At 41.1% G+C, this 16,547-nt stretch overlaps 1 protein-coding gene across 3 annotated transcripts in view; it reads left to right on the top strand.

Annotated features, from left to right (window-relative positions):
* Positions 1–16,547, top strand: part of UGGT1 (UDP-glucose glycoprotein glucosyltransferase 1) — a 95,787-nt gene that overhangs the window by 51,639 nt on the left and 27,601 nt on the right. For 2 of the 3 annotated variants that reach the window (XM_084638479.1, XM_084638478.1), the window contains exons 21-28: positions 2,378–2,401; positions 2,937–3,031; positions 4,890–5,096; positions 6,119–6,250; positions 7,376–7,506; positions 10,236–10,331; positions 13,465–13,567; positions 16,089–16,168. In XM_084638479.1, the coding sequence (XP_084494605.1) occupies positions 2,378–2,401; positions 2,937–3,031; positions 4,890–5,096; positions 6,119–6,250; positions 7,376–7,506; positions 10,236–10,331; positions 13,465–13,567; positions 16,089–16,168 (868 nt within the window). The remainder of the gene's footprint in view (positions 1–2,377; positions 2,402–2,936; positions 3,032–4,889; positions 5,097–6,118; positions 6,251–7,375; positions 7,507–10,235; positions 10,332–13,464; positions 13,568–16,088; positions 16,169–16,547) is intronic. The other variant, XM_084638480.1, reaches the window with a different exon arrangement.

The following is a 16,547-nucleotide window of genomic DNA, read 5'->3' as shown; positions in this document are numbered from 1 at the left end:
GGTGTGGCCAGGCAGCTCTGCGTGCTGCCTCTGCCTTGAGTGCCAGCTCCGCAGCTCCCATTGGTTGGCAACCATGGCCAATGGGAGCTACGGGGGCAGTGCCTGCAGGCAGAGACAGTGCGCAGAGCTGCCTGGCCACGCCTTCACCTAGGAGCTGAGGGAGGGGAATGTTGCCGCTTCCGGGGAGACGTGGAGCCAGGTAGGGAGTCTGCCAGTACCACCAACACCCCCTCTACTCCTCCCCTCCCCCTCCCCAGCACCTGCAGGGGTCCCAGGCTGTGTGCTGCCTCCTGCCCCCTCTCCAGCACCCGCAGGGGTTCCGGGCTGCCCCCCAGCACCCGCGGTGCCCCCGGGCCAGCACCTGGGCCACCCCTCCCCCAGCGCCCATGGCACTCGCAGGCTGCCCCCACCCAAGATTTAGTCAGGGGTATATAGTACAAGTCATGGACAGGTCACAGGCCGTGAATTTTTGTTCACTGCCCATGACCTGTCCATGTGTTTTACTAAAAATACCCATGACTAAAATGTAGCCAGCAGCACTGTATTTCTGGTGTACTTATGCTAACATAGGCCCAATCCTGCGAAGTGCTGAGCACTCTCATCTCTACTAAAGTCAGATTTTGAAGATGTGCTGACCAGAACTGAACACAGTATTCCAAGTGAAAACGTGCAACTCATTAGAAGGGCAATTAACCAATGGATCTAACTGCCATGTGAGATTCTTGAGTCAAACAGCCTAGATGTATATAGAACAGGATTAGCTGTCCTTATGAAAAAATATAATCTGCAGTTACATTGCCTAAAATAAAAATGAACAAGGGATCAGGAGCCTCTGCTTTGTGACCTAAACTAAAGGATAGTTGCCTGAGCTTCAGAAGTTTGCGTAATTGTCCAGTAATCAGACTGACCATTTATCTGGTCTGATCTTGCAATTCTTGCGCTTCGTCCATGAACTGCGTCGTCAAATATTGTATTATATTACAGTTGTAGTCAAAAACCCCTGTTAAGATTAGGACCTCATTGTACTACATGATGTACAAACACACACAAACAGATATGGTCCCTGACATGAAAAGTTCATAATCAGCCCTTCGTATGTTCCCATCTTGGTTATTTAAACTTCCTGACTCACCAATACTTGATTTTTTTATTTTATTTCCCCCCCCCCCCCTTCGTATCTTTGGGACTACTCATGTTGTTCTTTAAGTGACTCTTTTTCTAGTTTCTCCTGACATTGTCCCCAGGCATTGCCTCTTTCCTGTAGTGCTGTAAATGTTTCCCTCACTCCCTGTCCTCTGTTCTTTGTTCATGTGCAGCCAATTAGAGCTGTTCCTTATTTTTCTTTGTAGCACTTAAAATAGACAATACATCTCCAAACTCTCATTTGAAAGTACCTTTTCTATTGTAGATCAGCACAGAAGCAGACATTTCTGTGGAAAGTGGATGACAGCATGAATATTTACTAACAAGCTGGAGGACCAGTTGCCCCTTCACAGCTAGAATTTCTTCAGATCTGTTTAGCTTCACATAGTATCCACTTCCTGTTGTCTGCTGATCTCAGCCCCTAACTGAACTCCTTCTTATGGAGGCATGTTTTTTTTGAGCTGCCTCTGCTTAATTTACAGCTTTTGGCTGTAATGTGGCATGTTTCTTTTTCTAAATAGTGGAAAAGCCTAGGTTTTGCTGAATCACCAGTTAGTATTCTTCCCTCTGCAATGGTACTGAACTCATACTAAGGGTATCTACACAGCAGCTACGAAGGTGATTCCCAGCTCAGGTAGACATGAAAGTGCTAGCTCTGCTTGAGTTAGCATGTTAAAAACATCAGCATAGCCGTGGGGGCATGGGTGGCAGCTCAGGCTAGTCACTTGAGTACAATCCCACCTGACCTCCTGGATGCATGCTCAGGCGGTTAGACTGAGCTGCCTCTCATTTTCATACTGCTATTTTTAGCACTCTAACTTGAGCGGAGCTAGAATGTGTATGTCCAGCTGAGCTGGGAATTACCCTCACATCTGCTGTGTAGACGTTCCCTAAGTGAGACATAAAAGCAATAGCTGGCCACATCTAGATCATAATATGCTGCAACTTGCAAAAACAGGAGTTTTGGCTCCAGTGCCTTCCTCAAATTCTGTAGTAAGGTCACTATTGGATATAATATTTTGCACTAATTTAAACAAAACAAAACCCAAGTCTTTATGTAGTGTTGCTGGCAAACAATGCTTGCTCATTTACTCTCAATTTTAGCAGCTGAGTAACATGATCCCTGCGTATACTATGCTATACAGCTAGCTCCTTGATACTCGTGGCGGTTGTTATAGAAATTAGTAATGACATTTACCTTTTATTCCATTCTTTCCTTTTTATTTGTGTCCAGGAATGTCCTCCAAGGAGATCTATGGTAACTCAAACTTTAGCACTTTCTCTTTCTTGGGTTATTACTTCAATATGTTTAGGTTCTTTGGGGACTTTCTGATATTTGTATAATGCTGGCCTAGAACCTGCAGGTAATCGAAAAATTGTCTGATGCATGTGTTTGATTTTTTTATAATATCTCTTAGTACAAAACTGATTCTGTAAGCTACCACTTAAAGAAGGGTGAAAAAAGCATGTTTTTACCCTAGTGAGAAAGTATAGGTTACTTGCAGGTTCTTAGGTTCCTTTATAATTTTTAAATTTACCAAGTAGTCAAATAATAATTCAGTTTAGAAGCATAATGATGCATGTCCCTTCAATCTGTTAAGTAAGAAAATCAATAATAATACCACTTTTCATGATACATATAAGTCTCACTGCTTAACTTATCTGCATCTTTCTTTATGGCCCTTTACTTTTGTCAAACCTCTGCACGTGTGCATTTCGCAGTATAATGCCAATGTGATAATATTCAGAAGCTGCCTTTTTTCCCCAAGTGTTGCATTTTTATTCTTCTACAGATGATTCTTTTGTTAGACCAGTTACTTTTTGGATTGTTGGAGATTTTGATAAACCTTCTGGGAGACAATTGTTATATGATGCTATCAAACATCAGGTAGGTGGTAGCATTTCAACTTAAAAGGTGAGGCAGTGTGGTTCAGTGGCTAGAGCACTGGACTGGGACTCCCTTCTCCTCTCTCTTCCAACATTTCCCCTTCCACCGTCTGTCTGTCTTTTCTGTCTATATTGTGAGCTTTTTGGTGGTAGGGACTCTTTCTTACCATATGTTTTGTATGGGGCCTAGCACAATCGGGCATCCAATCTCAGTTGAGGCCTGTAGGCACTTACCCTAATGCAAATAATAATGGACAGAGTTCAGGCTGACAGACCTAATATTAGAGTGACACTGCTGTGTTTTGACTTGAGCATGCATGTGAGCATTGTACCATAACCTCTGCTTTTTGTCTCTCATTTGCACGGATTGTAACAGAGGAATTTTTCTCTTCCAGTGTTTTGGACAAAATAATTCTTATGTATTTCAATGCAGTACCTGCTCACAAAATAAATTACACATTCAAATAAATATCAGAATTGTATAATTACTTTTTTTTTTCTCTTTTTTTCTTTGTCCCTTTCAATCTCTGGACATTAACCTGTACACTCCACAATAAAACACACTTGAGAAATACGAATTTTGCTCAGAGTGCTACTTTAATGTCTCTCTCCAATTCCCTCCTCAGGCAAAAGCCTGAGTAAACAGATAAGCCTTACACCTTGTCCTGCAAGTGGCTGAATTTTCTTTTTCAAGAGTGAGAAAAAAAATCAGTTCCTGCATTGTGACAATTGAGCGCTTTAACATATTAAGAAACTTACCATTTTAACTAACTCAGACATGTTGCCAATACTCAGTAAGGGTTCTAGTTATGACTACATAATAATTCAATACAAACCGGGAATCAGGGAGGGGAGGTTTGTTATAGTTGTGGTGGGAATCGTGCCTTTGAATTTCTTGACTACTGTTCACTTATTCTCTTGATACCGTTTCTGTATTAACTTAGATTTTGTATTTAATACTACATAGTTGTGGGTCATGTAATAAAACAGCATGACCAATTTTCTTTCTTTAGCCATTTAAATTTTTCTGGCTTCTAAATAAGTTGCAAGTGTCTGGCAAGTACTTTGAATTTCTGCAGCCATGCCACCTAAAGCTGGGATTTTGTCAGGTCTTGTCATGCTCAGGCTGGATCATTACTCTCTAAAAGAAAACAGATGCTGTGGGAAATGATGTTGATGATGTTGTTGTATAGGGGGTGCTGTTCCCTCTCAGTATTTGAACCAGTGCCATACAAGGGTGTCAGGTGGGCAGGCGTGGTGCCACCTGACATGCCAGCTTTAAGGTCTTGACCCCTTGGGCTCATTAATACCCTACAGTGCTTGTTGTAAAAGTAGAGTGTTAACTCCTGTTTGTCCTGGCTAAATTTCAGCTTTAGTAACTACATTCTACCTACCTAAATTATCCTTTAAGAGTGGAAAATATATTTTTCATGTTTTTGTCCAAAATAGTCACGTAGTATTGCCAGGTTTCATTCCTGCCGTGGCTATACTTCAGTATAAAGCAAGGCAATAGTACAAAGCAGACACACAATGTGTGGCAATTGGTTTGCACTGTGCTTTGGGATCTATTTAGTATTTGGATTGTAAGCTCTTTGTGGCAGGAACCTTGGCTTCATACTTCTCTAATATTCTAAGCATGCTGGTGCTATGCAAATAATAAATAAGTTAGCTTAAAGTCGTTCATTATCATTAGTCTTGTTAGCTTTGAGCCGCTGACTTCCTGATTTGGATTCAATATTTCCCATTAGGCAATACAGAACAGTTTTCTTTTGCTTTTTATTATAACGGATTTATCCCACTTATCTAAAAACAGACTAGAATTCTAAATGCGTTCTAACTAGCACTTTATTAAAACACAGAAATCCAGTAATCATGTCCGAATTAGCATGATTAATAACCCTAGTGAAGATCCAACCAACAAGAACACAATCATCACCAGGGCCATATGGGCAGCTTTACAGACACAAACGTCAAACAGTGCCAAGAACTTCATCACTAAAATGGCTAAAGAAGAGACAGCAAAGGCACTGGAAGCAGGAGCTGACATCACAGAATTTGCGGTTGGTGTAAGTACTTGTGATGGCTTTTACCGGTGGTGGGATGCTTTGCTAGCTCTTGTGATGAACTTCTTAGCGTAAATGCAGATTGTAACTCTTGATGCAGTATGCTCACACAAAAATTCAAATTCTTGTCCTTAATGGGTTAATTTCACCAAACTCAGCATGGTTTCACAATTGAGAGAGGATTATTTACTTTATTTTTATGGCTTTGAAACCCAGTGGGGTCTTGATTTTTAAAAAAATACTGTGCAAGTATTTTTCTGTGCAAGTCTAGTAAAAACATTGTTTAGATTTTCTTTTTTAAAAATTGCATCCCAAAAATGCTTTAGATCATTACATACAAGACAGAAAGCAATAGTTAAAATTAAACCCTCCTATTATAAGGTCAGAAAGGACTGAGGAATGACAGTCCCACTGTTTTTCAATTTAATTACTTTGTGCATTTGTTAACCTATTTTGCATATTCAGTTTCCATTTTCAGTGCATATGAATTCTTCAAACAACAGAAGGGAAGAGAAAATATTAGAAGAATAAGAAAATATGATTTTTAGAACTGCAAAAATTAGCAATGGGGCTTCCAGGCAGGGTAGTACCTGAAACTATTGCTGAATCACTTTCTGAAATTAGCTACATTTCAGTTTGATGGTGTCACTTTAATAAGTACAGGAAAAGGAGAAAATGTTTTCAAATTAAACTTGAAAAAGTGATACCAAGTCATTAAGGATAAAGAAATTCATTACGACTATTCCAAGTAGCAGGAATGGCAGACGACAAGGCTTTCACGTCAAAAGTGGTGAGACTGATTGTTTGAAAAGGACATAAAGAGGCCAGGGCTCAAACAGAGAACAGGAGAAAGGGAATAAAGAGAGAAAGGGTTTGTGGGCTAGGTTGTAGCAAACTATGAAGAGGTTTGTAAAAACTTGATAAGACAGTTTAACAAGTAGTGTCTATCTATCACAGGGCATTTATGCAGAGTCTCTATTACGGTTCCCATTTCAGTGAGAATATGTTTTCTTTTTTTCTTTCAGGGCATGGATGTCAATACTTTTAAAGAGGCCTTTGAATCCCCCAAAGTGGATTTTATACTGTCTCATGCCATGTACTGCAGGGATGTTCTTAAGTTGCAGAAAGGACAGAGGGCAGTGATCAGCAATGGAAGGGTGAGCTCACTTCCCAGACTGGGAGACAGACATATTCAATATGTAGCAAATAAGGAAAACTTAAGTGACAATGGGGATCTAGGAATGCGATGTTGACTGTAGCCAAAGGTTGTTACCATCTGATGGCTCTTTACGTGTGAAATTAGTGGCTGCTCTCAATACAGTTTCAACTGGACAAATGTCCAAGTAACAAAAATGTCAGTTTTGACTAGCACAACTTGAAGCACAAAGGCCTCTTACCCCAGAGAGGCTAACTCCAATTCAAGGCTGCGGCAGATGCATTGGGCAGCGTGACAAAGTTGTGTTGCTGCTGTCAGTGCCCAGAGCTCCGCATCCAGCACCTTCCACTATTCAACTTTTTAAATAAATCATTTCACTGTAAAATTCCACTCCAAACAATGAAACCCTTTTGTCCAAAGCAATTAATTTTTTTTTTCTCCTAACTTCAAACAACTATAACAACAAACCAAAACAGGTGCCGCTGAGCATTGGTTTTTTTTCAGTGCTAACTACATTTCCTGTCATGTGGTCATACACTGTAAGTGTTTTATTCCTGTCATTGAGAATTCACTGGGCAACTCTAATAGATCTCAGAGTAGCAGCTGTGTTAGTCTGTATCCGCAAAAAGAAAAGGAGTACTTGTGGCACCTTAGAGACTAAAAAATTTATTAGAGCATAAGCTTTCGCGAGCTACAGCTCACTTGACGAAAGCTTATGCTCAAATAAATTCGTTAGTCTCTAAGGGGCCCCAAGTACACCTTTTCTTTTCTCTAATAGATCTGACGCTTGAGAAATATGATTTGATAGTATTTGCTGAACAGCGGGATTCTGGTCTGGAATTCCATTGCACCCTCGAGTTTGATCTACATAACACAATGCATCTCAGTCTCCAAGTACTCAGAGGATGCTGTGAAAGTATATATTTTACATAATGACAGGTCTGATCTTCACACTGCTGAACACCCTTTGAGAGGTGATAACTACCCTCAACTCCCATTGATATTAATATGACTCGGGCACTTGGCACCTGCAGGATTGGGCCCAGAGTTTGTATCTTTGAAATGTCTTTGAATTTTGTTTCAGTACAGCACTTGCCTAATAAGTCTGACTCCATTTTCTTTATAGATTATTGGCCCATTAGAAGACAATGAGCTGTTCAATCAGGATGATTTCCACCTCCTAGAGAATATTATACTAAAGACATCCGGACAGAAAATCAAATCCCATATTCAGCAGTTGGGAGTAGAGGAAGATCTGTAAGTACATATGAACAGGAACTAAGTGGACTGGTTGAAAGCAGGGCTCAAGTCAGTAACATGGCCTTCTGCAATGGGAAGAGGGAAGAGCAAGTAGACTTGCCACGGTTTGTAGAAAGTGCACACTAGACTATAAATAAATAGTCATGTATTCATCTTGCCAATAATAAAATATTTAGAGGCGATAAGGGGAAAAAGGCATTTTAAGTTGCTGTATTGAGTTGAATCCGCTTTGATGGCCTTCTGCAGCCCACACACTCTCCTTCAGAAATAAATTATTGAAGTGATTGGAAAACCAAGAAACACGCTATCTGTATCCGTGGTTTTCAACTTGTGGTCCGGGGAACCCTGGGGGTCTGCAGACTAGGTCTAAGATTTTCAAAGTGGTACATACCTTCATTTATAACGTTTTTTATAAGCTCTGCAAATGAAAAGGGTTGAAAACCACTGATCTGTATCATTAAAATAAGCCTCTGAACAGCAAGCTTAATGGCACGGATGCAGAACATTGCTCTGTTAGTTATGGGGTTCAGGTTGTGGTCTCTTGGCTGGAGGAAGAGGGCTAGTATGGTAACTGTCATGCAGAATGGGAAGAAATATGAAGAGGAATAAGGGTGGCACCCCAAAAAAGAAAACATGGAGGTGCTCTCTGCACTCACTCTTCTTTCAAGCCAGGTACAGTTAAAACCCAGCTTTAGCTCACTCTGACTACAGAACAGCTCCATGTGCTAAGTGGAGAAAACTTTTTAAATTGGAAGAAAATATGGTTGCTACTCCCTACTGTGGCCTATGATTAGAATGAAATCTCTTACATTTCTACACGCAACTCAACATATTGCTAAGGGCCTGGCAATGCTCTTTTTTTTGGGAGGGGGGGGCATATAAGATTAGATTTGAAAGTGTTTTAACCCATCTGCTCTTGGGTGCTTGGGTTTAACAGTATATGCAGATGTTGGATCACTACAATATTTACTTACAAACAGAGAAGGAGGAAGAAAATGGGAAAGAGAACATGCTATCAGGATGCCACAAAAAATACCTTTTGAGGACATACTGGGGTTCAGCTTATGTTTGCTGATTAGCCTTTAATATTTATTTGAGTATTGTAGATCCAAAATCCATTTCCGTATCAATAACAGTGACTAAGCACATAAGCTTCTTTTAAAACTTCATTCTTAATTTATTAGCATTTCATGGTGAGACACAGGTGGAAAAAATGAATGGAGGAGGAAAAAAAGGGGTGGAGAGACACAGAGATCCTTATTATGGGTTTAACAAAATGTATTTTAAAAATCTAGTCATGTTCAAGTTCAAAGTAACCGATACAAGTTTCCAAAAGACACTGATTCCTGTACACTGCCATCTATTTACAGTTTGAGTTTGTAGGATCTCTTGAGTATCCTGTCCATTTAGCTTATACAGCCTGCAAAACTCCCCCCTGCTTTCCTGTGATGACCTGCTACCTTTTAAAAGCCAGCAGCATGCATTTTTTTAACATAGTCAAACAGATTTTTAAATGTAAAGACATTCGCTATTGTGGTGAGACCTTGCACACCACAATTCTATCAGAGTGAGTATTAACAGTGCCATAGATCCCTTTATACCCATAGCCAGTAGAAGGAAAGGGAGAAGACTTAAGGTCTGCTCCAGGAAAGGGGCTGGGGGAAGGGAAGGAGGATATGGTTTGAATTTGTGCTGAATTTTGGGCACAGCAGAGCCAAGGTCCTAGCAGATGTAGGCCCAGCTTTGGACTGAGCTCTGGATTAGAAAACATGCCAGGATTTAGCAGATTTGATAAGGTATATAGTTTTGTTACAAATGGCTTGCACAATTTGCTATAAACCCATGAGACTAGTAGTTAATTATGGGAAAAGCTGACAGATCCTTAACTACGGCATCAGTAGCTAGCACTGCTATACCATGCAACCCAATTTTTATTGTTCAGTGTTTCATTCTTGAGATTTGTTATGTTGTCAGAGAATTGGATTGTACAAAAGGTGTTTTTCTTTAATCTGGAAAATGTAAATGATATTTAAAATACTAGATTAAATATTCAGGGAATAATAAAAGGGAAGTAATTGTCAACAGTGAATTTATTTGTTTTGAATGCAACATGGTGCCATAATTATTTGCTTGATGCACGGGATTGCTTTCCAGTGCTCTAAAGAGAACTGTAGTTTAAAAAAAAAAAAAAAAACTTCTGGAACTGCCCAGAAGAGTGCTCTGCAAAGTTATGAGAGCTGGGTTCAATTAATCTCTTACTGGTCTGGCAGAGGCAGGAAGAGCTCTGGAGGCAGCATGTTCAGTCACTACAAATGCAATCTGATTTGCATTGCTCAGCAATTAACCCCTTTCGTACATAATGGAGTGATATTTTTTCCAGAGAGAGTCCACTGGTGATCATGCCTTAGATCTTCAGAAAAATCTTCAGAGTTACCTCAGAGAAATTGTGGGACCTCAGGGTGATGGGAAAAAGGAGGATAATAGCTCCTATAATCTGGGTTAGATTTTAATTTCAGAAGTTTGCACCATTTTCATGCTGTTGTCTCAAAAATTGCACTACTGCACGTATACATTAACAATAAAGGGGCTGTTCTTGAGAGGAGTAAAACATATAGTCCATGCATCTGAGATTAGAATCTGGGCCTCTTATTTTGTATATAATCTTCAGTAATAGTGGGGGAAATACATAAATATTTCAGAGTATTTGAAACCCTTCTCTCTTCCAGTGCAAGTGACTTGGTAATGAAGGTGGATGCTCTTCTGTCTGCTCAGCCAAAAGGAGAGGCAAGGATTGAATATCAATTTTTTGAAGACAGATACAGGTATCGGGCTAATGTTAAATTCAGAGTACATTTGTTGACCTATGTATTTCTTCTTCCTTGTCGTTGATGTATATTAGCTCTATATCTTGTTAAACTTTGAATCGTCATTATCAACATCATGGCAAATCGCACATAGCCTCCTTGCAGGTTTATTTTTCTGTTGCTACACAGATGTAGCAATAGAATAGTCTCAAGACACAGTTATGTTTCAGAGAAGTTTTGTGTTTCACAAAACTTAATAAAATAAAACATTTAATGAGAAATTGTTTGAGTGCAAGAGCAAATGGGTAGTGCGCTTATCTACTTTGTCACTATTGTAATAATTGGGCTTACAAATTTTCCCTAATTGTAAGCTCAGTTATACAAAGTGAATAGAAGTTCATAAAATGTCACAATCTGTAACAATAAATGTTGATGAGAAAAGGTGCATGTGGGTGACAGACTGAATTAGTACAAACAAAAGGACTTGTGGATGTAACTCAAGGACTGTTTTAAGATCATGCTTCGTAAACAAGAAAAGAGTGGGACCAGAAATCAATGGACCTAAATTGTTGTGTCAGAAACTAGGTCTAATTGGTGGAAAAATGAGTGTTTGGGCCATTCTGCTCATCACTCCCTTTTGGGGCACTTAAAAGAGAAGATTTAAAAAAAAAAAAAAAAAAAAAAAAGGAGAAGCTTCTCTGACAACTGCTGGCTGGGAGATGGGTGGACTGGGAGGAGCAAGCATTAGCAACATGGCTGCATCCCCATTGTGTCATTGGACCTGGGGTCCACTATAACACCATTGGGCCTTTGTCATCCTGATCCTGAGAGATGTCCTGGCCAGACCAGGCCAAAGAAAGGTACCCAGATGACATTGTCACCTCCACCAGCTCTGAGACTTTGGTTCCTGCTTTCTCCCCTTCACTCCCCCACCCCTCCAAAAAAACCACAAACCCATCCTCGTGTCCTTTTCTTCCTCACAAGACCATATACTTTATAACACTGCCGTAAACCTGTATGGCCAAAAAGGCAGTTTTAAAGCAATGCCCTGAACAGCCCAATACAGGTACAAGTTTGCCCAGTCTCGGAGTGGCTAATAAGACCATATGCTTTTCCAGCAGTGCAGTTGCAAGTGAAAGTCAACACCAGCAATAGAGTCTGCATTTTCTGTCGTTCCCTCTCATGTATGTTTGTTTTGTCATGTAGGAAAAGGGATCAGACTTCTTCATAGATTCTAAGGCCAGAAAGGAGCATTGTGATAACCTAATCTGACCTTCTGTATAACACAGGCCAGAGAGCATCCCCAAAATTATTCTTAGAGCAGATCTTTTTAGAAAAAACATTTAGTCTTTATTTGAAAATTGTCAGTGATGGAGAATCCACCACAACCCTTGGTAGATTGTTCCAGGACTTCAATAGCAATATCAAAAACAACAGCTCTACCCTATTTTAGCTAACTTTTTCCATTTCCCCCCCAAAAGGGACACTTACTACCATCTAAGACAGGGGTCTCCAAACTTTATGAGACCAGGGCCATATTAGATTTTTGAAGGGGCTTTGCGGGCCGAAGCGACTGTGAAAGAAATTATATATGCAAAATCATTAAAAAAACAACACTGCTGTGTCAGTATTGCATTCAATTCTAAATCAGGCTCCCCTTTTTGGGTCTGCTCTGCCCAGTGCCTGCTAGGCATGCCTGCTCTGCTGCAGAAAATGACAAAGGATTGAAAGTTTGGCTGTACTTGGGTAAGAGAAGCTCCAGGTTCCCATTGTTGGTTGGGGCTGTTTGGTTCTATTAGTGCTGAAGTAAAATTTTAACCATTATGAAATTAATTTCCATCTTCTTTACTTCATTTATTGGCGATGTAATTAAGCATCTGGCTTGTATTTTTACTCTAAGGCAGGGGTCCGTGCCTGCTCGGCTGCAGCAGCAACTCTCCCCTAAGTTGGCTCCCCTTTTGAGGGGACACTGGCTCCCGGGGGCACTCACCCCTCCACGCTGCTCAGCTGAGCTATTCCCTTCCCCCCCACAACCCATGTGACCTGCTTCCAGCAGCCCCTCCCCCTGCCTGCTCTGCGTGCCTACTCAGCTGCAGCCTGCCTGTTTGCTTCTCCCGGTACCTGCTCGGCTGCAGCAACGACTCTCCCCTAAGTTGGCTCCCCTTTTGGGGGGGACACTGGCTCCCAAAGGCACTCACCCCTCCACACAACTCAGCTGGGCTGCCACCCCGTGTGAGCTGCTGTCAGCGGCCCTTCCCCCTGCCTGCTCGCTTGCCTACTCAGCTGTTCGCTTCTCCCCTGTTGGTTGGAGGGCCAGAAAAATGGAAGCCCCGGGCCGGATCCGGCCCACGGGCCGTAGTTTGGAGACCCCTGATCTAAGAAATGGTCAAACAAAGGCTTTTCCTTCTGAAGACCCTCTACAACTAGAGGGAAAGGGAAGAAGGGATATTGTTAAGACAAAAGGCTCACTTAAAAGCATTTGAAATGTAGACTATTAACTGTTTTTTCCTTCTCTTCTGTATCTTTAATAAAAGGTTAAACTTTTAAAAAACTTTTAATGGTGTATTTGCCATGGGACTAAGCAGGGTCAGGTCTCTGTATACCAAACCTTATTTAAAATTGTTTAGTGTTGGACCATGACAGTCATGTTAACACCTTTGATTCTTTGGGCCAATTTAGTCCATCAAAGTTAATACATCAGCACCCAACCTACAGATCCTTAGGCTATTTGGCCCCAGTTCAGGAATGTACTTAAGTACATGCATAACTATACTTAAGTATGTGTGAGTAGTCCCATTAAGCACCTTCCTGAATTACAGGTTTCAGAGTAACAGCCATGTTAGTCTGTATTCGCAAAAAGAAAAGGAGTACTTGTGGCACCTTAGAGACTAACCAATTTATTTGAGCATAAGCTTTTGTGAGCTACAGCTCACCTGTAGCTCACAAAAGCTTATGCTCAAATAAGTTGGTTAGTCTCTAAGGTGCCACAAGTACTCCTTTTCTTCTTCCTGAATTAGGAATTTGCTGGGGTTTTCACCCACATTATTTGGGATTCTAAGAGCAAAGGGGTTTGTTGTTTATCCATAAATCTGTTTGTTTAAAATGGCTTTTTTAATTCTTGATTTTTTTGTCTTCTTCTCTTTTAATTTAGTGCAGTTAAACTGAGACCAAAGGAGGGAGAGACCTACTTTGATGTGGTAGCTATTGTTGATCCGGCTACCAGAGATGCTCAAAGACTTGCTCCATTACTTATGGTATATATAAAGCATTGTAATGCATTAATTAGCAGTTAAAAGACTGTAAAATAGTTTAAAACTTTTATAATATAGTTTGTTCTGTAGTTATGGATTGTTTCTCTTTCCCCTTAAATGGATGGTGGATAGGAATCGTATAATGGCCTGTTGAAGCCTACAGCACAGTAAAAAAGCGTTTGAGAAATTTACGGGTATCATGAGAGAGAGACAAGATTAGGTTGTTGGTATGAGAAAAACTTCAATTATGTGAAGTGCAGAGCGTTTGTTAGTCATGTTGGCATGTAATGTTTGATGCTCCTTGACATCTCTTGTTAGTAAAATTATTACTTATTTGAAATCTCATCTTGCGTTTGAAAAAATAGAATAAACAGAGTTGAAAATCATGGTAGTGGGATTATTAATTAAACTGGAGATAAAGTAATGATCAATTTCTCAGAAGGGCTGTGGGCTTTACAAAATTAAAGTGCTTTGAATTCATGGATTGGAAGGCTCTCTAGAAATACAAAGCATTGAATTGTTAAAATAAAATACTTCATCTCTAATAATTAGATCATGAGGCTATTTCTTTAATGTTTTAAAACCAATCTTCATATGAAAGTCTAACATCAAAAATTTAGAGCATGTCCATATTACAGAGCCTATGCTGGCACAGCCCCCTAGTGGCCATGTTGCATAGGAGTTCTTCTAGCAGAGTAAACCACTTGCCCAAACAACTCTAAGCTGATAGAGGCACTCTTCTATTGTCACAGTTTCGTCTACACTGAGGTTTTTGTCAGTATAGCTGTGTCAGCTAGAGGCTGTGACTCTCACGCCTAGCCAACATAGCAATGCTGGCAAAACTTGTAGCGTAGACCAGGCCTTAGGCTATGTCTACACTACTAATATAGCAATACTGGTATACAAAGCGCTCCTAGTGTGGACTGGCAAAGCTGAGCTTTGTATTGGTACAGTAAAACTATTCCCATGAGCAAAACAAACTATACTAGTTAAAGTGAAGCTTTGCCTGAATAGCTGTGTCTACACTACAGTCTTCTGCTGGCACAGCTATGTCACTCAGGGATTACCCGTCTTTACGCCCCTGACTAACATAGCTATGCCAGCGGAAGACTAGTGTAGACGTAGTCCTAGATGACTCCATATTTTACAGTGTTTTTCTGTATTGACATGGATAAAATTAGACTCACATCTCACATATTTGTGAGATTCATTTGGATAAATACATCAGATAACTAACTTCAGCATGTCAGTGAAATGCTAATTACAGTATACTATGTAATAAATAATTAAAAAGGTAAGAACAGGGCCAGATTAACACAGGGGCTTTAGGGGCTGCAGCCCAGGGTCTGGGGCTAAGGGGGGCCCTGCAAAAATAAATCCATAATTATATAGAATTCACCAACCCGTTGATTGCAATCGACTGGTCGATCCTCTGCCAGTCGATTGCGATCTCTGGGTTGCTAAAAGTCCAGTGGCGCAGCATGGCTCAGGCAGGCTGCATGCATGCCATGGCCCCACACCGCTCCCGGAAGCTGCCAGCTGCTGGGCACATCTCTGCGGCACCTGGCGGGGCAGGAGGCAGCTCCACACGCTGCTCCCACCCCCAGCACTGTCCCCGCAGCTGGCCAATGTGAGTTGAGGGGGTGACACTTGCGGGGATGGGTAGCGCATGGAGACACACCATTCCCCTCCCCACAGGGGCATGCAGAGACATGCCAGCAGCCGGCCACTTCCGGGAGCAGTGTGGGGCCACGGCATGCAGGCAGGCAGCCTGCCTGAGCCCGCCGGCCAGGAGCCGCCTGTGATAAGCACCTCCTGGCCGGAGCCTACACCTCACACCCTCTCCTGCACCCCCAACCGCCTCCCCCAGGTCAGAATCCCCTCCTGCACCAAACTCCCTCCCAGAGTCCACACCCCTCATCTGCACCCCAACATGCTGCTCCAGCCTGGAGCCCTCTCCTGCACCCAAACTCCCTCCCAGAAAGAAACTAATATAACAGCTGTTCTAAGGTAAGAAGTAGGCTATTTTGAATTAACTTAACTATATTCTACATGTTTTAAGACTGAAATGTAACCACAGAATGACTTTGTTAATTAAAAGGCAAGTTTAGTATAGTGTTAATAGCCTCAATGCCATAATTGTGATCATTTTGTTTTAAATTAGGAAAAAGACTTGTATACAGGGGCCACACAAAATCTAATAGCCCCAGGCCCACAGGAGAGTTAATCCGGCCCTGGGTAAGGCCACACTCAAATGATTTTTCATTGGATCATTTTATACAAGTTCAGTTCCACAGACAATACTGTTGAGGGAGAATCTGTCTGCATCTTGTCTACTACTTAGAATATCCCCAAAGTCCTATTTAAAATCATGGTACAGCAAGTAACTAATTCACTTCACCAATTCAATCAAATAAAATGTGTGGTAGGCAGATTGTTAATGCTCATTAAGGCCTAATCTGCAAAAACAGTACTCATCTCTCTAGTAGGAATTTTAGGGTATATGTGTCTCTCATATTTTTAGGTTTTGAACCAACTGATAAACATGAATCTAAGAGTTTTTATGAACTGCCAGTCCAAACTTTCTGACATGCCTCTGAAAAGGTAAGGAATACTATGTTGGGGGAAAACACCTTAGTGTAAGCAGCAGTGTTAAAAACATTTGAGGATCATTTACAGGAGATAAACATGCAATTCTGAAGTAAGAAAAGGCCCCTGAGGGCAACAGTTCTGTTCATGGCAACTTTGGAGGTTTCAAAATTCATTTTCGTTCCACAATGGAATAAAAAGTAACTCTTCTGAATGTTTTCGCAAAACCAGAGTTGTGCTTAAATGTTCTCTTTGGGATCGAAACATGAGTTTTTCAGTTCAGGAAGGGGGTGTGTGTCTGTCTGTCTGTGTCTAGAAACTGGTGGGTACGGCACTGGCATGGGATTTGGGAGATCCAGCTTCAGTTCCCTGCTCTGCCTGATTCAGAGCAGAG

Source organism: Lepidochelys olivacea (genome assembly GCF_965140295.1).
Source record: "Lepidochelys olivacea isolate rLepOli2 genome assembly, chromosome: 9".
NCBI classification, from domain to species: Eukaryota; Metazoa; Chordata; order Testudines; family Cheloniidae; genus Lepidochelys; species Lepidochelys olivacea.
The sequence above is the reverse complement of the archived record's forward strand: the minus strand, read 5'-3'. Positions and strand labels throughout refer to the sequence as shown.